Source organism: Somniosus microcephalus, chromosome 3 (assembly GCF_052327205.1).
Source record: "Somniosus microcephalus isolate GS21.2 chromosome 3, FLI_Smic_1.0, whole genome shotgun sequence".
NCBI lineage: Eukaryota > Metazoa > Chordata > Chondrichthyes > Squaliformes > Somniosidae > Somniosus > Somniosus microcephalus.
The window spans coordinates 286,430,210-286,454,284 of NC_140989.1; the positions used below are offsets into that span (position 1 = coordinate 286,430,210).

Here is a 24,075-nt window from a genome sequence, read left to right on the forward strand (position 1 = left end):
CACACATGGAAATACTGAAGGCATAGCAGCGAGACTTGATACACCCCACTAATAATTAGCCTAGATTTGGTTTTCTGGCAAATGAAACAATTTTGCTGCCCACTTTACCAAAGGTGCAGACCAAGCAAACCAGCAGAAAATTGACCAAAATCAAAATGTTTGCCTTGAAACTTCAACTTTGCAATGGTTTTCTAAAGGAGAATTTATCAAGTGGAAGATTCCCCTTTTGACTTTATGAAGTTCCTCTACAGTGCTGAATGGAGATAACTGCACTTTGTCAGCACTCCCTGATGTTAATCAAGCTGAATTTCATAATGTTATAATTGGAGGAGTTTATGCAAAATGTCTGCTCCTAAGATGCTATTAACTAAAAAGTTTTAAGAAATAAAATGTAGTAATGTGGCACAGCTGAGAGGAACCAGTAAGGGTACAGATAGAGCGAGCTTGCATTTATACACTACCTCACTGCATACTCAGAATGTTCCACAATGTTTCGCATCCAATTATTTACTTTTTAAGTGTAGACACTTTTGTTTTATACAGAAATGTAGCTGCTAATTTTTACACAGCAAGATGCCACAAAAAGCAAAAGATATAAATGATTCAATTAGTTTGCATTTGGTGGTGTTGTTTGAGGGAGGAATGTTGGCCAGAATACCAGGAGAATTCCCTGCCTCTTCTTGAAATAGAGCCATGGGATCTTTTATCGCCACCTGAAAAGACAAACGGGGCCTAGCAAGACACTAACCAAAATTAGATGCTGCAACACCCTCAAGAAAGTAGCTTGCAAACACTCCAGATAATGGCCTCCCCTAAACAGCTGACCTTTTACCTCCTGTGAAGAAGATGTGCTCCTGAGGAGGGAGGGCACAGAGGGAGTCAGAGATGGGAAAGTAGGAGCATATGTGTCAGGTCTGGGTTGAAAGTGAACTTTTGCCTATCTTTCTTCTCCTCCTATTGTACCGCCCATTAAGTGTTAGTAAACCATATCATGAAACCTTCATGTCCCTACTTCTGTTGAAAAGTTACATGTGAACTCTGCTCATCAGGACACATTGTAACCTCTCATTTTCTTCTCCTCTGGATGTGCTAGAGGAAAAACACACAGGCCCCAGCACATCCAGCACTTCACAACATGCCAACACTCACTCAGTCTACCCAAAGGAGCACACAGGCATCCACCCTGGGGAAAGTTTGTGTGCGCGCCAGAGGGCATTGCACTGGGCACCACACAAAGCACAGGTGAGCAGAAGCAGCTGCTGGCAGCACATGAAGAAAATGTTGCTGGCTGGAGGATCAGGTTGTGCAGCCCTTCACTGAAAGGATCTGGATCTCACGGGTCCTGCATCTAAAAGAATGATGTTTGCAGAACATCAAGAGTTGGTGCAGGCAGTGCCACATGGAGTGCTGCAGATGATGGCTCGGATAGGGAAGTCCACTAGCAACATGCAGGACATTGAAGGGCAGATTCGTAACTCTGTAGTCCACCATAGATTTAACAGCAATTCCAGGGACACCTGCAGCAGGTATTCTCATGGCAGAGGCACTGAAGGCATAGATACTCAGGCTCCTACCAGAGAGGACTGGTGTACCAGATTCGAGAGGACTGTTCTCTGTTCAATGGTTCACCTCAGTTTAGTTGTGGCTAGGTACCTCACCATAAGCAAACGGGTAATAAGAAAAGACTCAGCAGCTCAGGCAGCATTTGTGAAGAGAGGAAAGTAACGTTTCTGGTCTTATGACCCTTCGTTAGGGGTTCTGATGATGGGTTATAAGACCTGAAACGTTAACCGTACTTTCCTCTCTCCACAGCTGCTGGCTGTCCTGCCGAGTGCTTCCAGCATTTTCTGTTTTTCTTTCAGATTTCCAGCATCTGCAGTATTTTGCTTTTTGTTTTATTAGGAAAAGTAGCAGGACAGTCAATCCCCCGGGTTGCCCTCAAGTGCCGCTGGGAAACCAATTCAGACACCCACCCGGTCCTTGTTCAGTAGCAGATGATGTGGGTTCTGAAGGGGGGGAAATTAGGAAGACATTTATATAGCAAATGGACTAAAAACCTGTTGTAGTACTTTTATTGGGAGCTTGAAAGCATCTTTTACCTAGGATTTTCAACGTATATTCACTCACTTCGTGAATCACTCTTTCCCGTGAGTGGAATGGGTTCTAACTGGGAAAAGACCACATTGAAGGCCAAAGCTAAGATGGTGGCACGGTCTGAATGAAAGCAACAATGGGCAGTGTAATGAAATCTGTTTGTCTTGATCCTGTATTCGTTTTGCACTCATGTATATTACCCTCCCCCACTGTGTATAGTTTCACTTCCTCTTTCCCGACTAACCTGGGAGGTTCCAGGTCTTGGCTCTTGGCTCCGCCCCTGACTTCTCTTACATAAAGATCCCAGGATCTGTATGACTCATTCCTGTGAACCAGTCGGTGTGTTGAGATGTTAGCTCTGATCTTAGTGATTAAAAGCCAACTTGTTTCAGTCTATAACTTCTGGTTTTGTGGTTATTGAAGGCCCATCAATTTTAATCACTAAAGAATACTAGGATGGATCGACTCCTAAAACCAGACCGTCTGGACTTGGATCCACATTCCGCTGAAGCATCAAATCAATTTGGACACTGGCTCAAATGCTTCAAACTCTTCGCGGGGGCCTCATCCGCTAGCGAGGTAGATAAACTGAGTCTACTGACTACTCGCTTAAGTCATCGGATTTATTCGTTCATCCGGGACGCCACCTCTTACATGGAGGCCATCACTATCCTGAAGGCCCAATACCAGAGGCCGGTAAACGAAGTGTACGCCAGACATCTGCTGGCTACACGCAGGCAGCGACCAGAGGAATCAATGGACGATTTCTTACAGGGCCTAAAGGACCTGGTCCGGGACTGTAACTGCAAGGCCGTGACGGCCAACGCGTACTCTGACGAATTGGTCCGCGATTCCTTCATCACGGGCCTCAAATCGAATTATATCCGGCAGAGACTGCTGGAGAAGGAGGTCCTGGACTTTAAAAAGGCAGTGGCCACTGCGCGATCGCTGGACGTGGCCCAGAAAAACTCTGACTCTTATTCTTCCGGCCATGCGGCCCTCACCGCCTCGTGTGCGCCGAGGGGGCCGCAATCTTGGAATCAGCCATCTTCCCCATCCAGGTCTCAGACCAGCTCTACGCCGCCGGAGTCCCCACACAGAAGTTCACCCAGGAGTCCTACTACAGCGGCAATGTCTCGAGGCCCGAAATGCTACTTCTGCGGCCAGGCCAAGCACCCCAGACAATGATGCCCAGCGAAGGATGTAAGCAAAAGGGGCATTTTAGCAAAATCTGCAGGGGGAATCCGATTTCCAACTCTGTCACCGCCTCGTGCGTGCCGTGCGGGCCGCCATCTTGGGATCCGCCATCTTTTCCCGACTCAACGGCCGCCCAGGGCCCAACAGTGGCTTCGATCACGGTGGATCAATCCAGGCCACACCCGTTGACAAAATCCATGATGGACATACAGGTAAACGGGAATTTAACGAAATGTTTAATTGACTGTGGGAGTACCGAGAGTTTTATCCACCCTAGCCTGGTACGGCGGCACTCATTAACGGTAACCCCTACACGGAGCAGAATCGCTATGGCTGCTAAGCCCCACACTTCGGACATTTTGGGCTACTGTGTGGTAACACTGACTGTAAAAGGCACGGACTACAAGGATTTTAAACTCCTCGTGATGCCAGAACTCTGTGTTAATGTAATCTTGGGCCTGGACTTCCAGTGCCACCACAAAAGTGTCACGCTAGCATATGGCGGGTCCCAGCCGCCACTCACAGTCTGTGGCCTATCAACCTTAAAAATCAGCCCGCCCTCTTTATTCGCTAATCTCGCTCCGAACTGTAGGCCCATAGCGACCAAAAGTAGACGGTACAGTCTGGAAGACAGACACTTTATCAAGGCGGAAGTGGACAGACTCCTGCGGGAAGGCATTATTGAATGCAGTACCAGCCCGTGGCGTGCCCAAGTAGTCATAGTTAAAAATAGCGAAAAGAAACGGATGGTAATTGACGACAGCCGGACTGTTAATATTTATACCCAGCTGGATGCCTACCCTTTACCCCGCATATCAGAAATGGTCAACCAGATTGCGCAATACCAAGTATTCTCGACTAGCGACCTCAAATCCGCGTATCACCAGCTCCCCATTAGAACGGAGGACCGCCCATACACCGCCTTCGAGGCGAACGGGCGCCTCTACCATTTTCTCAGAGTGCCCTTCGGAGTAACAAATGGGGTCTCGGTCTTCCAACGTGAGATGGACCGCATGGTTGACGAGAATAAACTACAAGCTACCTACCCCTATCTGGACAATGTCACTATCTGCGGGCACAACCAGCAAGACCACGATCTAAATCTTGCGAGATTTTTAAAAACTGCCCTAAAGCTGAATCTAACCTACAACGAAGACAAATGTGTCTTCAACACAACCCGTCTCTGTATCCTCGGCTGTGTGGTGGAAGATGGGGTAATTGGACCGGACCCTGACCGATTACGCCCCCAAAAGGAACTGCCCCTGCCACACAATCCCAAAGCTTTAAAAAGGTGCCTGGGATTTTTTTCGTATTATGCCCAATGGGTGCTCTGATAAGGCCCGACCCCTCATTAAATCGACGTCCTTCCCACTATCAGCTGAAGCTCGGGAGGCTTTCACCAGTATTAAACAGGACATTGAAAGGGCTGCAGTGTGTGCAGTGGACGAATGCGTTCCCTTTCAAGTCGAAAGCGATGCGTCAGACTTTGCCTTAGCTGCGACCCTCAATCAGGCTGGGAGACCTGTGGCCTTCTTCTCCCGAACCCTTCAGGGACCTGAAATCAGGCACTCTTCTGTCGAGAAGGAGGCACAGGCTATAGTGGAGGCAGTGCGGCACTGGAGACACTACCTAGCCAGCAAATGTTTCACCCTGCTCACCGACCAGCGGTCGGTGGCTTTCATGTTTAATAACAAAGGGGGAAAATCAAGAATGACAAAATACTCAGGTGGAGGATCGAACGATCCATGTTCGACTATGATATTATGTACAGGCCGGGAGCCCTTAATGAACCCTCAGACGCCCTATCGCGGGGAATGCGTGCCAGCATTCATACGGACAAATTACAGGGTCTCCACAACGACCTCTGTCACCCAGCGGTCACCCGACTATACCATTTTATAAAGTCTCGCAGTCTGCCCCACTCTATCGAAGAGGTCAGGGCAATGACCAGAGCCTGCCGCATCTGTGCGGAATGCAAGCCTCGTTTCTACAGGCCTGACCGTGCACACCTTATCAAAGCCACACGGCCATTCGAGCGCCTAAGTCTGGACTTCAAGGGACCCCTTCCCTCTGCCGACCGTAACGTATACTTCCTCAATATCATCGATGAATATTCCCGCTTCCCCTTCGCCATTCCCTGCCCAGACATGACCAGTGCCACGGTCATCAAGTGTCTCTGTAATCTATTCTGCATGTTTGGCATGCCGAACTACATACACAACGATAGGGGGACGTCATTCATGAGTGACGAGCTGCGCCAGTTCTTGCTCTCGAAGGGGATAGCCACTAGCAGAGCCACCAGCTACAACCCCCGGGGTAATGGGCAAGTGGAAAGGGAGAATGCTACTGTTTGGAAGGCTGTCACGTTAGCCTTAAAGTCAAAAGGCCTTCCGACCTCCCGCTGGCAGGAAGTCCTCCCAGACGTGCTCCACTCCATAAGGTCTCTGTTATGTACTGCCACTAACGCTACCCCTCACGAAAAGATGTTCGTTTTCCCCCGGAAATCCACCTCGGGCATATCTCTACCCGCGTGGCTGACGTCTCCGGGGACAGTACTATTGCGGAAGCACGCGAGAGGCCATAAAACGGACCCCCTTGTGGAAAAGGTACAGCTCCTCCATGCAAACCCTCAGTACGCCTATATCGAATACTCTCGGGCGAGAGGACACTGTTTCTGTGGTGTATGTGCCTTTAAGAGCCCCAGGTGTGCTGTAATGCCTGTAATTGCCACTCGGGCTATATAAGCCTGAGTATTGTGTATATCCATTAGAACCCCCCCCAGACGTTGCTTAGTAAATACCTATGAACCAACTCCTGTCTTCAGTGTCTTTATCAACACACGGACACTACAGTGGCGACGAAGTGGAAACGGACTTACCTGCAATTCGGCAGCACCTCAAGGACATCGATTCCTCGGGCGTCCAGAAGACTCAAGGAAGTGAGAGAAGCTGTGGTTTCACCAACTGGCCAAGCTGGTGGCAGGTACTGCGCTAATCCTTCCTGGGCGTCAGGCTGGGGCTCCAGCGGCTGGCTCTACAGCTGAGACAGGCAGCGAAATCGGAGGCAAGCAATAACGGACTGGGAGGGAGCACTCGGGAGATGGCCGGCGCGGCAAGCAGGTCATCGTTCAGACCTCCGGCGGGAACAAGTCTCCAACAGTAAATAAAAAAAGAGAACGGAAACCGCAGTAAACAGCGTTGTTATCGGCGGGGAAGCGCCATATCTTTGCTACAGAAAAGAAAAAAAAGCGCGGGAAGCGCCATATCTTTTCTGCAATGCCTAAATCTGGTAATATTGATGCTTTTGATAGCAAAATAGAGGATTGGACCACATACGTGGAAAGAGCAGAGGTATATTGCACTGCAAATGGAATAGAAGATGAAAAAAAAGCTTCAGTACTTCTGAACTTAATGGGCGCAAAGACATACGGGCTGTTACGAAATTTAATCACTCCAGCCAAACCAAAGGACAAGAATTTTAAAGAAATTGTTGATACCCTGCAGGAGCACTTAAACCCAACACCGCTGCTGATAGCGGAACGATTCAAGTTCTTCAAGAGAAATCAACACAAGAATGAAAGTAACGCTGATTACCTAACCGAATTAAGACAGCTATCAAAGTACTGCCAATTCGGGGCAGGACTATCAGATTATCTTCGAGACAAATTCATTTGTGGTCTCTTAAGTGAAGGAACACAAAAAAGACTGCTTTCTGAAAAAGATTTAACATTGGACAAAGCTTTCAGTATGGCTGTATCATACGAAGCAGCAGCAAAAGGAGCTGCAGAGATACAACAAAAGACACAGGACTTCGGCACCCATGAAATGACACAGGGTTTCGAAAGATGTTATCGCTGCAGCAGATCCACCCATAACCAGAGGGACTTCTGGTTCAAGGACAAAGCATGCAGGCAATGCGGGAAGATTGGACACATTGCACAGGTATGCCGATCTGGACAAAATAAATCCACTGACAGAAAAAAAAAATCAATAAAGAAAAGTACAGGAAGGTACAGATGACGACGGACAATAGCTCCGAAGACCAGAAGAGCGATAGCGACTTCGAAAACAAGAGACTAAGCTGTCTCAAATTACATAATGTACTTGCCAAAGATGATTACCAAACCATTTGGGTTACCCTCACAATAGCAGGGTCCCCAGTTAAAATGGAGCTAGATACAGGATCAGCTCTAACCGTAATAAATCGACGGGATTACGAGAGGCTATTTTCGCATATACCTCTAAAAGACACATCCATTATCTTAAAAACATATACGGGGCAGAAAGTATACCCCAAAGGAAAAATAAGGGTGCCTGTTGTATACAACGGGCAAGAAATACAAAAGTTGTATTTATACATTCTACAAGATGGTGGTCCACCGTTGTTGGGACGTGAATGGATCAGGAAGATACGTTTAGACTGGCACTCCATTCAGGCACTGACGGTGACCAGTAAGAAAAAAAACAATGATGACATCATACCTGAACGATTAAAAGACATCTTGGCCAACGCCAAAGAAGTGTTTCAAGAGAAACTAGGAACCGTGAAAGGCATCACCGCCTCAATAAAAGTGGAAGATGCAGCAATTCCCAAATTTTTTAAGGCAAGACCGGTGCCATACGCAATACGTCCAGCAGTCGAGGCAGAGCTGGAGAATTTGGAAAAAGCAGGCGTATTATCCAAAATAGATTGGAGCGAATGGGCAACACCCATCGTTCCAGTCATGAAAAAAGCATTGAATAAAGATAAATCTGAAGAACAGAGAAAAATTCGCATCTGTGGTGACTTCAAGGTGACTGTAAACCCGGTCCTTCACACAGTACAGTATCCTCTTCAGAGGATAGAAGATATTTTCGCCTCACTATCCGGAGGGAAACGTTTCACCAAAATTGACTTGGCACAGGCATATCTTCAGATGGAGGTTGAGGAGGCCTCTAAAAAGTATCTCACGATAAACACACACAAAGGCCTGTACCAGTACAATCGACTGGTTTTTGGAGTAGCATCAGCTCCAGCTATCTGGCAAAGAGCTATGGAGCAAGTCCTGCAAGGGAGTCCGGGGACTCAATGCTACCTAGACGACATCCTTGTAACAGGAGAAAACGACAACGAGCACCTTGCCAATTTGGAGCAGGTGCTCACTAGGCTGAAAGAACGGGGCGTACGAGCGAATCGCCCCAAGTGTGAATTTTTCCAAAATCAGGTATCATATTGTGGCCACATAATTAATAATGAAGGGTTGCATAAGTCACCTGAAAAAGTTGAAGCGGTTATAAAAGCCCCAGCACCTGAAAATGTTTCACAATTAAGGTCGTTCCTGGGATTAATAAATTACTATCATAAATTTTTACCGAACTTATCAACTCTTCTACACCCTCTTAATGAACTTCTACAAACAGGAGTGATTTGAAATGGAACGAAGACTGTAAACGTGCCTTCCATAAATGCAAAGACTTAATCACATCCGAAGAAGTTTTGGCTCATTACAACCCATCACTGCCAATCAGACTGGCATGCGATGCATCCCCTTACGGCATAGGAGCAGTATTATCCCATAAATTCCCTGATGGCTCAGAACGGCCGATAGCTTTTGCGTCACGCTCATTAAACTCAGCTGAGCGTAACTATGCCCAAATCGACAGGGAAGCACTCAGCCTGGTATGGGGAGTGAAGAAATTCAACCATTACCTACACGGACAAAAATTTACCTTGTTGACTGACCATCAACCCCTCATCTCCATATTCAACCCTAGAAAAGGTGTTCCCATTATGACAGCGCAAAGGCTACAGAGGTGGTCCCTTTTTCTAGGGGCACACCAATACAACAGAGAGTACAAAGGGTCAAAACAGCATGGGAATGCTGACGGTTTATCACGCCTACCGTTGCCAACGGTAGAAGAGGCACCTACAGTAGACCCAGTAGAGATGTTCCACTCTACCATAGTGGAATGTCTACCAGTGACAAATTCTGCCATTGAAAGGGAGATGAGAAATGACCCGACTCTCTCTCGGGTCTACGATTTAACAGTGAAGGGATGGCCAGCACATGGCGAACCACTGTTGCCAGCATTCTCGCAAAGAAGAGAACAGCTGTCAGTGTGCCGAGGAACCTTGATGTGTGGATCCAGAGTGGTGATTCCACCCAAACTCCAGGATAAAGTGCTAAAGGAGCTTCACGAGGGGCATCTGGGTGGAGTGAAAATGAAGAACCTAGCTAGGGCGTTTGTATGGTGGTCAGGTATCGATGGAGACATCGAAGAAATGACCAAGAGCTGCCTAGGATGCCAGAAGGTCCAAAACGCTCCACCACAAGCCCCTCTACATCCATGGGAGTGGCCCTCATCTCCCTGGCAAAGGGTGCACATCGACTTTGCTGGTCCATTTATGGACTCAATGTTCTTAATCGCGGTTGATGCACACTCCAAGTGGCCGGAGGTAATAAAGATGTCCTCCACCACCACGGAAAAAACCATCACAGTATTAAGGACCATATTTGCCAGGAATGGGCTGCCTGAACAGATCTGTTCTGTAATGGATCGCAATTTGTGTCCGAAGAATTCAGAAAGTTCTTAAAAAACAATGGGGTTAAGCACTACACGTCCGCCCCATACCATCCTGCCACCAATGGATTGGCTGAAAGGTTTGTCCAGACCTTCAAGAAGGCCATAAAGGCCATGGGTAATGAAGACACAAAACTTCAGCACAAGGTGGATAACTTCTTATTCGCATACAGGAATGCAACACATATGGTTACCAACCAAACTCCTGCCATGATGTTCTTCAATAGAAACCTAAGATGCCGGCTGGATTTGTTCAAGCCCAACATCAGAAGGGACGTGGAGAACCGGCAGTTTCAAGGCATGAATGAAAGGCCAACTAGGGCCTTCCAGATAGGTCAACAGGTTTTGGCCCGGGACTACCGTACCGAAAAATGGCAGCCTGGAACTATCTGCACACGACTCGGACCACCGATGTATACCGTGGACATCGGAGAAAGCATAAGGCGCCATGCTGACCAAATCATAAAGTTATCCGAAAAGGGACAACCTACACCACAACTCTATACATCTAACGATGAAGTAGAGATACCCATATCTACCTCCGATCCGGTGATACTGGAACCCGATGAACCCCACACTGGCATTCAAGCCGAATCAGCCTTGCCAGAAGAACCTACTGCACCACCAGAAACTACTACACCCCCGAGGCGTTATCCGGACCGAGTCAGGAAGCCTCCTGAGAGACTAACTTATAATTAATTAACTACAGCAATGTATATTATTTTGCTTATAACATGTAATTAATAATTACTTAAAATATGATGTACTGGTTAGCTAAAAGGGGAGGAATTGTGGTGTATGTGCCTTTAAGAGCCCCAGGTGTGCTGTAATGCCTGTAATTGCCACTCGGGCTATATAAGCCTGAGTATTGTGTATATCCGTTAGAACCCCCCCCCGCCCCCAGACATTGCTTAGTAAATACCTATGAACCAACTCCTGTCTTCAGTGTCTTTATCAACACACGGACACTACAGTTTCTATAAAAGACCTCGCTCCCTCGGGGAGCGGAGAGAACGATGGGAGACTACCCGATGAAGACCTACACTACAAAGAGACAGGACGCCCAGAGGTATCAATACCCAACTTTAACCTGGAGGACACTGCAGATAACCTGGAAGACACTGCGGAGGCCCGGACAGCGGAGGAACCAGAATCCACTCCCCTAGAGGCACCCCAACCGGCTTTGCGCCGATCACTGAGAACTGCAAAACCTCCTGACAGACTCACTTATACCAACTTTTAAGAAACATCACCCCGATGGACTAAATCTATAGAAGGGGTGAATGTAATGAAATCTGTTTGTCTTGATCCTGTATTCGTTTTGCACTCATGTATATTACCCTCCCCCACTGTGTATAGTTTCACTTCCTCTTTCCCGACTAACCTGGGAGGTTCCAGGTCTTGGCTCTTGGCTCCGCCCCTGACTTCTCTTACATAAAGATCCCAGGATCTGTATGACTCATTCCTGTGAACCAGTCGGCGTGTTGAGATGTTAGCTCTGATCTTAGTGATTAAAAGCCAACTTGTTTAAGTCTATAACTTCTAGTTTTGTGGTTATTGTAGGCCCATCAGGCAGACAGTTGAGGGAGCTGGCAGAGGGGAGAGTGCAACAGAGATGTCCAACATGGATGGCCAGTTATGCGCGATCTCCTCCAAACTCTGTCTTAACTATTTTTGCTGCTCTTTTATCGATACTCCTGCGGTCATTGCTTCGCTGAACTTTCCTCTCATGTTCATCCTGAGCTCCAAATATGCTGTGTTACACATGGCTGGCTGACAGGCTTCCATGTCAAAGACAATCCAGTTACAATTCATCAATCTTTAACATCTCTCTCCCTTTGGTTCAGGGAGGGAAAAAGAGAACTGATATATCTCACTTCTAATCACTCGCCAATGACTTCTGCTGGAGTACAGTGCATATCTGTACATTGCAAAGGCCCAGTTTGGCCTTGAAAGCTTCTCATGACTGAACTGCCAGCCAACACTCACTGTCTAGGTTTACATCTGAAAAATGGCCACGTGAGAGAGTCAGAAAAGAGGAAAAAGAAGAGAAAAAAAGCATTTCTCTATTTGGAAATTTAATGTAAAATGTCAGAGGATATTCATTCCATGTGTTACAGCATCACAAGAAAATAATATTTAAATCCTACCTCATCCGATAATGTAACTTCAGGGCTGTTTGCTCATCAACTTTGAAGATGTGATTGGGTGAAAACCAAAGTTTTCTATTTGGGTCATACAGAGTAAAGAGATTCTGGCATAATGGAGAAATACCTGACAAAAGAAAGATTCAAAACTTTACCTTAAGTATGAAATAAAATTAGGCAAGCAAAGAATTGTTAATAGCAACATTGAAATAATGTAATTTGGAATTTCCCATAAACACAAGAAAGCATGGAATAATAAAAGGCCATTCAGCCCATCAAGCCTGCTCCTTCCACAGACCATTCACCAGCTCCTCCAAACTCGGTCAGAATCATTTTTGTTGCTCTCTTTTAACAAGGCTTCTTTGGCAGCACCTCCCAAACCCGCAACCTCCACCACCTAGAAGGGAAAAGGCAGCAAGTGCATGGGAACACCATCACCTTCAAGTCACACACCATCCTGGCTTGGCCATATATTGCTGTTCCTTCATAGTCACTGGGTCAACATCCTGGAACTCCCTACCTAACGGCATTGTGGACATACCTTCACTGCATGGACTGCAGTGGTTGAAGAAGAGGCTCACCATGACCTTCTCAAGGGCAACCTGGGATGGGCAATAAATGTTGGCCTTGCCAGCAACGGCCACATCCCGATAATTAAGTTTTTAAAAATGTTACTATGGTCAGTGCTACTCTGAACTTTTGACTTTCCTCTCTTGTTTCCCCTACACTTTTTAACTTTTGTAGGGACTAAACCCAGGGCCCTTTCACCTCGGTTTCTCAATTTAAAAAATAAATGTAGGTCTCCGCCAGTGCCGCTTCAGTTAGTGAAAGCAGCCGCCTATGGAGAAGGAGGGGGAAGTAGGAAAATAGCTGTCTCGCCACTTTGCTCTCCTGCTCTGTAAGGTAAGCAGCTAGCTTCTCGTTAGCACCATTTAATGATGGTACAGCTGCGATTGGTAACTCAGCATGTAGAACACAGACTTGTGCCCCTCTTGTAGCATGGTCCAATGTATTAGAGCTCAAACCCTGCTCATGCTTGGCAATACCAAAGGAATATTCAACTGAAACTCAGTAAAAAGTGAAGCAATGTCTATCTATAAAATATTGAAAATGGCGAGTGGTCTGAAAAATCCAAGGTTACTGCACCTGTAAGAAGGTGCTGCCAACATAATACTGCAGGACAATGTGGAAACATTGGAGCACCAACTAATGTTACCTGACAGCCCAAATAGTAACAAAAATAAATACTCAAACTAAGCAGAGAAAGTAGGACAGAAAATGCCTGTAGATGCCTGTTTCTATTGGAAAGGAAAGCAACCAAGTACAATTTTGACGGTTGCAGATGGAAAAAAGATGTGGCTACTCCCACTCAGCAAGTTGCCCCCCTCCCCCCCGCCAACTGTACCTCCATTCTCTGACTCACCACCCCCCTCCCCACTGCTGAGGAAGTTATTGAGTTATTGTTCAGCCTGCCCCCAGCAAGTTTTCTACCCATTCCATCCAATGAACAAATGTTTTTGGCACAAGATCCCCCAAAACAAGTTTTCAACCCTTGTTCTAACACCCCTTTCCCCCACCCTCACCCCTTGAGCCAGTATCCCATCTTTCAGCACAAAATAACAAGGGCCATCAAAAATTCATGGTAGGCATTTGGTGGAACCCAGTGTCCCCAAGTAGGCAGCAATTATGTTAGAAGCTGAAGCCCTGAAGAAGTATCCCGCTACAACCATCCCAGCTGCCAATTCCTTCCCTGCCCCAACCTCCCACTGGCTGCAGTTCTCCTTCATTTTCCCTTTTACAGCAACCCAGTTAACCTGCCGAATACATTTCCCATCCACAGCACATCCTATCCCATGCCTCAATCCCCTGGCCCTGCTACCTTTAACCCTCTCCCTCCACAGAGCACCAATGCTAGCCCTCCAGATTAGCCTCCCTTCCCTCGCAAGTGAGCTGCAATGGAATTCCTCCTCCAACAACAGGCATCAATATCAGCCTTCAACTCACTCCCGTCCTTTGGAGAGAGAATCCAATCCCATTGGGAGGCAAAACAGCTCGCCACAATTCCCCACCTCACCGCAAGCTAAGGTGAATTTGAATTTCCAGTCCTGGTGAAGGGGACAGGCCCCTCCCCTGTTGAGAGAGTTTGTAAGCTTCGACCCTTACTTACCTCTCTGTTGAGGTGGTTGGTCTGTCCTACTTCCTTAACCATTCTTCCTCATTTCTTATTTCCTTTTCCCTTGTTCCCCCTTTTTAAAAATTCATTCTCAGGAGGTAGGCATTGCTGGAAAGGCCAGCATTCGTTTCCAATCCCTAGTTGTCCTGAGAAGGTGGTGTTCTTAAACATGCTGCAGTCCATGTCGTGAAGGTGCTCCCACAGTGGGGTTATATAGGGAGTCCTAGGATTTTGATCCAGTGATGATGAAGGAAAAACGATACATGTCCAAGTCAAGATTGTGTGTGACTTGGAGGGAAATTTGGAGGTAATGAGATTCCCATGCCCCTGCTGCCTTGTCCTTCTGGGTGGTGGAGGTCACATGATTGGATGATACTGTCGAAGAAGCCTTGGTGAGTTGTTGCAGTGCATCCTGTAGATAATATACACTGCGGTAACGGTTCGCCGATGGTGGGGGGGGGGTGAATCATTAGGTTAGTGGATGAAATGCCAATCAAGCGGACTGCTTTATCCTGGATGGTGTTGAGCCTCTTGAGATTCAGGCAAGTAATGAGTATTCCATCACACTCCTGATGTCTGCCTTATCGGTGGTGGAGAGACTTTGAGGAGTCAGCAGCTGAGCCACTTGCCACAGAATACCCAGCCTCTGACCTGCTCTAGTAGCCACAGCATTTATATGGCTGGTCCAGTTGAGTTCCCCACATGCAATACCATGGAAGATCGACTAGTTTAATAGATTTTTACAGCATCACAATGGTATAACAATGAATACTATGTAGTGGGAATGGACACAGATGCAAGTCTCCCTCTTCTCAGTTTCAAATTTGAGCAGGGTGAGAAGGGTGGTACTGAGAAATAGTTTTAAAATCCATCAGCTGGGAGTGGAGGAGTTGGGAGAGAATAGGGAGGAAATATTGAACAGCGGAATCATGCCTGGAAGGTTCCTCACACTTCCTGGCAGCCAGCTATGGAGTCACTGACTAATGCCTTGGACCATGCTGTGTGCCCATCTTCTTGTGGACTATACCAAGAGGATGCTCGACTCCTGCAAGTAGATCTAGATGTGCTGGGGGATTGGCTCATGTTTGGCAAATGATATTTACTCAGAAAAGTGTAGTGTTATGTACATGGTCAATTCAAATGCTAAACATACATACACCCTACAGGGAAAAGAATTAAAACCAGTGGTGAAAGAAAGAGATCTGGATGCATCAATCACTAAATGTTCATGACCAATGTCGTGAAGTTATAGCCAATGCGAACAAGGTTCCAGGGTGTATTCACAGGACAATTCACTATAAGACAAAGCATACCATTTTGTCCTTGTACAGGACCTTGGTTAGGCCTCAGAATACTGTGTCCAATTACGGCCTCCTCACGTGGTGGGGGATACTGAGGCTTTGGAAAGGGTGCAGAGGAGGGCCACAAGATAAATTCCCAGTTTAAAATACCTTAGTTATCCAGATAGGCTCAATGAGCTGGGACTCTACACTTTATTTTATAAACCTTGAACAGATCTAATGAAGAGATTGGATTATGTTTATCCAGACCAATTATTTCAACTGAATAAGTTAGGGAACACCAGGGATCATGTTTATTAAGTCACGTAAGGGCAGAACTAGGTTGGATGTTAGGCAATTCTTCCTTTCCCAGAGAATAGTGGACAAGTGGAACAGGCTGCCAACTCGTATGGTGAAAGCTAATTTGCTGTATTCCTTCAAGCGAGATTGGTTGCCTGGACTAGTTTTGATTGCCTAAGGGAGTTGGAGAGGAATTTTACAGTTTTTCCCCTCCCTAATTATCCTGTGTTTTTATCTGGGTTGTTTTGCCATTCCCAGGAGATCACATGGCTGCAGTGAGCGAGCTGTGGATGTATTGTGACGCATACAGCAACCTTGCTGTGTGGAACCGGCCAGATGGTCATGTCCTGTGTGTCATTTTGTATGCTCATATGTTCTTGGGGAAAAAAGCTTACCAAACAAATATCCACAAGAAAAATACATCAACATTCTTACCACATTTCTTGGCGGCTTCGATGCACAATTCTTCAGCAATATACTCGCCCTCATGGCATTTTATGGATGAATTCGACACGTACATGAACACTTCCATGCCTTTCTCCTGAGTTGTCGAGAGCATTTGCAACATATTTGATTTTCTTTTTTTCAGGCAAAAGGCCATAGCACGGGTCCCACTTACATTTAGATCCTGCAGAAAGATTCAAATTGTTAAAACATTATTTCGCGCAACACACAAAAAGAAGTGGAGTGCAGCAAAAACTGGGTGCTGCTGGTTTAGCACGCTGTCCTTTCACCTCTGCAACCTATGGGGGCAATTTTAACTGACGGGATCAAGCGTAACGCTGGTTTAACACCCCCACTGATTTTTCTCTCCATTGAATTCAGTGGAGAGTAATATTGGGTGGGATGTAAAACCAATGTTCCACCCGATCCATGGGTTTCCTGCCCAACGAGTTCGTTGGAACTTGGGGGGTAATTTTAACCTGAGGCCGGATTAATGGGATGGAAGTCTGCTCTCTGTGTTGGTTCTAAAGGTCCTACGTGAAACATGTTTGGCTGTCTCAACCCAGCTCCTAGTAGATGACAGCGCACAGTACAAATCTGACCCTAATATGACAATCTCACTCAGAGAAACTATAAGGATGACAATTGTAGGAAATTGAACATGTCACGCTGGAGTGGGAACGGACATAGTTAAAGTCCCGCTTTGCTCCGTTTCTAATTTCAGCTGTGAGGAGGGTGATGCCGATCAATGGTTGAGCAACTCTCAGATGGGGCTGGAGGGAAGAGGCCAGTCGGGGGAAATTGGACAGCAAAATGATGCCTGGGTGGTCCATGGTAGACAGCAACAAGGAGTATTGGTCGTGTCCTAGGACCATACTTTGTACCCACCCTCACAGTTATGGGTATTTTTCTAGGATTGGATAAGCTGTGTTAGTTGACTGAATAAAATTGGGGAAACACTGTGTGTATGTAGATAAACCTGTATAATCCCCTTTTAACTGCTGTATTCCCCTCTCCCCGCAAGACAGTTGCAAGCTGAGAGGAATAAGGCATGTTCAGACTTGCCTGCTGCTGAGAGAAGGAAAACCAATCAGGTTCCAGCAGGTGACCAATCCGTGAGTCATCACAGGTTCGCGGGCTTTACGAATTCAGTACTGTATTGTGAGAGTTGGAGTAAAGACCTATTTCTTGTAGCTCGCTGTGTTGCCTATTTCTTTACGCGGGAGGCCGTAGTCCCCCACAAAGGCATCTTTACTATCCATCTCACCTATGCTATTGACTTTAGACTGATGGATGCTGAAGTTTGATGAAATGGCAAATTGTTCCAATATCCAGCATTAACAGTCCTCACTTCAAGGAAGTACATGAGGGCATTCTGGCAATGAATTCTCCCTCTAGTTTCTCTCTCCCTGTATGCTTAGGAAGAAAGATACTAGAATGAGAATTTCCTCTAACTCCCCTCAGGAATGAGGACAGGATTCTGAATTCCGAATGAGTGAGGAATCTGACCCTGTATCTCCTCACTCTATGATGAAGGTTATAACACTGTGCCACCTAGATAACACAGCTGTATCTCAAAGAATGCAACACACACACACAACCATTGAAAAACTTGGGGCACTGATGGGATCTTCTATTTTTCCATTTTCACAGAGGCAGGTTACCTGGTTGAACAGAATATGTTTACAAGAAGAAGCAGCAGCAACATTTATATAGCACCTTTAATGTAGTAAAACGTCCCAAAGCGCTTCACAAGAGTGATTATCAAACACAATTTGACATTGAGCCACATAAGGAGATATGAGGACAGGTTGGTCAACGTGGTAGGTTTTAAGGAAGATCTTAAAGGCGGAAAGAGAGGTAGAGAAGAAGAGAGGTTTAGGGAGGGAATTCCAGAGCTTAGGATCTAAGCAGCTGAAGGCATGGCCACCAATGGTGGAGTGAAGAAAATTGGGGATGCTCAAGAGGCTAGGGAACAGACTTTGTGGCGAGGACCGAAGACAATGGCTTTGGTCTTCCCAATATTTAATTGGAGGAAATTTCTGCTCATCCAGTACTGGATGTCGGACAAGCAGCGTGACAAATCAGGCAGTGGATGGGTCGAGGGAGGTGGTGGTGGTGAGGAAAACCACACTTGGATGACGCATACTGGTCACACATTTCTGGAAAACTCTAAGTAATTAAGAGTCATAGTTTCAAGACAGCAGCATGGCCTTTGTTCTCTTTGCTGGAGCTGCCAGACGTAACCTCAACTATTTTCACCCAAACCCTTTTCCCCATACAAAAGAGAACTGCCAATATACACATTTCACAACAGTCAGTTTGTACATACTTTTTCTATCAATATTCTAAACTGTTATGGAAAATGCTTCTGCTGGGAAAACAGTTTTGATGTCCCAGGTTTAATCCAAATTTTCTTCTGCTCAAGGCCTTGTGCGTTTCTCATGGGTTAATCTCTCCAACCTTCTCCTCATCCTGCTCACCTCTTCTTTCAGTCCTCTTCCCCTCCCCCACCACCTCCCACCCGCAGAGCAACAATCACCAGAATATTCATTAACTCACAAACAAGACTATGCCATTTATGACTTCAAGGTTACAATTTTATTGACATTGTTCCACTGACAGAAACATGGGTCCCGATATTTATTGAGGGAGCGAGGAGCATGTGGCGATGCGGACGTCCTATCAAATTTAACGACAGGACCTCATTATAATTTTGTTCTTCCATTTCCCACCCAGCAGTCAGCCAAATTGAAAGGCTGGCCGGTTGCCGGGCGGGAAAACCAGCAGAAGGAGGTCGCAGCCGGGGACCCTTGGGGATGGACTCCGTCAATCGGGAGGGAGGGAGCAAGAGATCGAGACTTGTGGGGGTGGAGGTCGTCGATCACAGCAGGGGGGCAGAGAGAGAGAGAGAGTGATCGGCAGAGAGGAGGCCGAAGGCTTCCTTGAGGGGCCAGGGAGCGCACTCCTCTCCTCCTGGCCCACAAGGAGTGCTGTAAAAGGCACTTACCTTCTTGAGCTAGCAGCTCCCCCCTCCCTTTCACTGCAGGGTTTTCTAAGCTTGTGTTTCCCAGTAACTGTTAAATTTGTTAATGAAGTGACCTGCCTCTCGACGGTGGGACACTCGCACGGCACACCACCAGCCATGGTAAAAATGGTGGCAGGCGTGTATGCAGCAGGTTGTGGATGCGTTTCCCATTTAAACATTTTTAACCCGACCCTCTCTTGGCTTTAGACAAAATACCAAATTGGAACAAGACAGGCTGATATATAATTTTCAAAATGTTACCAGGACAAATGACATTTAAACATGTTAATGAAACATACATCCAAACAAGGACCATGAGAGCACTGCAGGGGTGGGGTCTCTGAAATCACTGGTCCAACAGCATGGAGGGGAGAGGAAGGTAACTAGCTGTCGTGGTTCCTAGATTGGCGATCCTGGGAAGGGTGTCTCTTGGGTCTGCCAGCATTCAGGGATGTCCCTGGTCTGGCAGTATTGGGGTGGGGGGTTATCAAAGTGTCTTGACATCTGGGGGGGGGGGGGGGGTGGGCAGGAACCACAGTCTTAACTGGTTTCCCCCAACAATCCATTCCAGGCTTTTCCCTGCATCCCCCAAACTATTTTCAGGGCACTTTGTGTCAGTTTAAAGCCAGTTTCAGTGCTAAACGCACCAATATGGTTTTAGAACTGTATACACTTAGCAAATACAGCGCATGTACATTTAGAACTGAAAATGGTCTATAAGCTGGTAACAGGTGCTGGAGGGCTGCGAACAGGTGAGAGTTGTAGAAAAATAGCTTTAACACTTTGGTGGAAATATTGGTCAAGGGAGGTAGACCTAATGGACAAAGACCTAATGGACAAAGAAAGCGTCATGGTTGGGATAGGTCAGCATGGCCCTGGAACAGGGTGCAACAGACCAGCAATAGTGTGTGGCAGTTTGGGGTGGACCACAAACTCATGGCCAAGGCCTTTGACAGAGATCCAGCCTAGGCTTCAAAACACAAAACGTAATACAAGCACTTCCAAAAAAAGTAGAGCATTTTATAGGTAAGTTAAAGTATTATTGCGATGTTCTTACATGTTAGTTTAACTGTATTTGTTAAGTTGGATAAAATCAAATATTTTGAGCAATTTGATTGGTTTGCCTTCTTCTTGAATGATATTAATCTGCTCTTTTGAGCAGGCGAGCAGGAGGCAGTGGGGTCCTGCTTTACATATGCAGATTGGGACCGGACTGCAATTTTAGTTTGTGGCCTGAGCAGTGAAGCTTCACCAACGGGCCAAACCTGCCGGGAGCTGGATCTAGGGCCCGAAAAGGCCCAGGCAGGTAAGGTTTTTACATTTTTCTAAGTTTCCTTGTGGGCCAGGAATGCTCCCACCTGGCCACATAAGGAAGCCTTGGGCTTCCTTTGTCCCGGGCTTCCCATCCCTCCCCCTACCATTGAACTGATTACCAGGGACCATACTCGCAGGTCCCCGGCGGCAGCCACCTGCTGTCTGAATTCCCACTCCCGCGCCGCCCCCCCGGTAGTGGACCTGGCAGGTTTGGGCGGAAGTTCGACATTTCTGTTGTTTCCGGGAGTGCCACGCACATGGGGGCTTGCACGCACCGTTCCCCCACCCGTTAAAATCGGGACCATTGTATTTTCAATACTTAATAACATAATTCCATTAGGAAATGTTTTATGCCACATTCTCAGCCTTCTTCTGTACATTTAATATTCTGTGTTTGCAATTAGAAAAAATCTTTTGGAGAACATATTTGACTTAGCAATTACACCTTTTAAAGATGAAATGAACATTTGAGGCAACGGAGAGGATGTTCCTATGTGAGTATGTCTCTTCTAGTAAATGTGACTGATTCAGGACATGCAGTGAATAATGCCAAGACAGACCAGAATTAGTTCATATGTATCTCTTATTCAAAACTAAAGGCCACTGGTGAACTGTTCTCAACATATTTTCTCTTGATAAACGTTCTCTTAAATTATATGAAGATTCACAACAATCATGGCAATAACAAATGGTGTCACAAGCTAGACTATGTTAATTCTACGCCGTTCTAGGGTAGAACCATCACTGGGGTTAGCCGTGCATACAAGATACACACATACCTCTACTTGCAATGACGATCCCTGTCTTTTTAAAAGGTGTTGAATATGCAAACTGCTCATTTTAGTTTGGCAAGAAAGAAACGGAGGAAGGCCTTTAATCGCTGCAGCGAACCTCTGTGCAAAACATAAATGTTCCAAGATTTCCCTCCCAATTTTCCCACTGTAGAAAATGCTGGCTCCCAAGGCACTGGCAGCTGTCCAGTATCTCACCAAAGTAACCATCTTTCATGGGTAAGTCTAGACAGCAAGTGTCTGCAGGCTATTCAATCTTGGGAAGATATTGCAATCAGCCCATATTTTGTCCTCAACTAATGTTCACACGCACACTTTCCACCGGGAGTCAGTGAATAGCAATAAAGAGCGCGAACTTCCACTGAATTTTTTTCCCCTCCCTACTCCAGAGATACCAAAGTTATCGCCACGAATGACATCAACTAGAAGAGGAACTGAATGTGGGATACCTTTTTTACCACATCACAAGTTGCAATTATGCACAAAACCCTCGGGGAAAGCCCGCTTCCCACCTATTTAAAAAAAAACTCATTTGCAGAGATCTACCAACTGGTCCAACTCTTGGTAGCAACATCTGTCCAGAGTGTTCATACTATAAATGGGAAAAACACTTTGAACTTTTACCAAAACATTAATTTCCTGTTTCACTGAATTTATGACCATATTCAAAGAAACGGTGAGTCTTGCTTTGTTGAGTTACACAAACGGGAAATTCACACAAAAATAATAGCTAATTCCAGGAAGTGTATTCTACAGATGACGCGCTATAACTATAAAGCTGCTTAAGTACTACTGGTGAATATCTAAGCAAAATTTTCAATTAGTTGGTCACCAACACCAGTATCTGGAAACAATGGGTCGGATTTTGCATGAAGAATAACTGTGAGGCTATCAGCGCTCACCGCTCTAACAGGGTAAATCGGACAGCAACCTCTGGTGTCCACACACGCGCAGTTAAAGGCACAAATCTGGAAGTTGATGTCAGAGTTAGCCCGCTCCTCCGCAGGGTGTGCTGTTGCAGTCCTCGCTGATAGACTCGGCATTGAAATGAATGCAATGGCATGAACTTGCTGTACTTGCCCACTAGTTCCGCACTAAAAATGGCTGACAAGTTAGGGCTGGTGCATTCGGGAGTAAGTGAGCTTTTAACGGTGTGAGAAGTGATAATTACTGCCAAACATCCTTTCTGGCCCTGAAAATTAAATTTTATAATTGTGGAGTCTCATTCACGCAGACGAAAATTAGTGTTGGAGATTTTTTTTTTTTTTAATTATTATTTTTTTTACTTTTTCTGTCTGTCTCTTATCTGTATTTCCCAACCTGTATTTTGCTTTCTGTACATCATTTAAATCTAATTTGTATTTGCTGGTTTGGACTCTGTGGCCGAGAAATTGTGTCACTTACCGACACGAGTTATCGCCGCGATCCGGTTGAAAAATGGTGACCGCCACTCTAGCGCCCTTCCCAAAGAGAGGGTGGCGTCAGTTGGCATGCAACGCCGACTTAATGTCACCTCAGCGAATTTTGATCTTAGCGCTGACTTCAGTGCTGAGTCCCAAGCTCGTATGAAAACCCAGCATTCAGCAGACTGACATAGACACTGTCAGCACCTCTTAAAGGGAGACACACATAGAAACATAGAAGATAGGAGCAGGAGTAGGCCATTCAGCCCCTCGAGCCTGCTCCGCCATTCAATGAGATCATGGTTGATCATCCAAATTCAGTACCCTATCCCTGCCTTCTCCCCATATCCCTTGATCCCTTTAGCCTTAAGAAATATATCTAACTCCTTCTTGAATATATTTAATGAACTGGCCTCCACTGCCCTCTGTGGCAGAGAATTCCACAGGTTCACCACTCTCTGGGTGAAGAAATTCCTCCTCATCTCAGTCCTAAATGGCTTACCCCTTATCCTTAGACTATGACCCCTGGTTCTGGACTCCCCGGCCATCAAAAACATCCTTCCTGCATTTAGTCTGTCCAGGCCTGACAGAATTTTCTAGGTTTCAATGAGATCCCCTCTCAATCTTCTAAACTCCAGTGAGTATAAGCCCAATCGACACAATCTCTCCTCATATGTCATTCCTGCCATCCCAGGTATCAGCCTGGTGAATCTTCGCTGCACTCCTTCCATGGCAAGAACATCCTTCCTCAGATAAGGCGACCAAAACTGCACACAATACTCAAGGTGCGGTCTCGCCAAGGCCCTGTACAATTGCAGCAAGACATCCTTGTTCCTGTACTCGAACCCTCTTGCTACGAAGGCCAACATACCATTTGCCTTCTTAACCACCTGCTGCACCTGCATGCTTACCTTCAGCGACTGGTGCACAAGAACACCCAGGTCACTTTGCACTTCCCCTTCTCCCAATCTATTGCCATTCAATTAATAATCTGCCTTCCTGTTTTTGCCACCAAAGTGGATAACCTCACATTTATCCACATTATAGTGCATTTGCCATGTTTCTGCCCAATCACCCAACCTGTCCAAATCGTACTGGAGTTTCACGACATCCTCCTCACAGCATACCCTTCCACCCAGCTTTATAATTCCCCGTTTTTTCTCTACCACCTTTTTTAAATAGTGGAGTTACATTAGCTATCCTCCAATCCATGGGAACTGTTCCAGAGTCTATCGAATTCTGGAAGATGCCCAGCAATGCATCTACTATTTCTAGGGCCACTTCCTTAAGTACCCTAGGATGTAGCTTATCAGCCCTGGGGATTTATCGGCCTTCAATCCTGTC

General features: G+C 46.2%; 1 protein-coding gene across 3 annotated transcripts in view; it reads right to left on the reverse strand.

The window, feature by feature from the left end:
- The window catches only part of jak1 (Janus kinase 1), a 175,067-nt gene that overhangs the window by 112,887 nt on the left and 38,105 nt on the right, over window positions 1-24,075 (reverse strand). For all 3 annotated transcript variants that reach the window (XM_085982698.1, XM_085982699.1, XM_085982700.1), the window contains exons 2-3: window positions 16,187-16,379; window positions 12,002-12,125 (exon numbers count right to left, since the gene is read on the reverse strand). In XM_085982698.1, coding sequence (XP_085838824.1) covers window positions 12,002-12,125; window positions 16,187-16,379 — 317 coding nt within the window. The remainder of the gene's footprint in view (window positions 1-12,001; window positions 12,126-16,186; window positions 16,380-24,075) is intronic.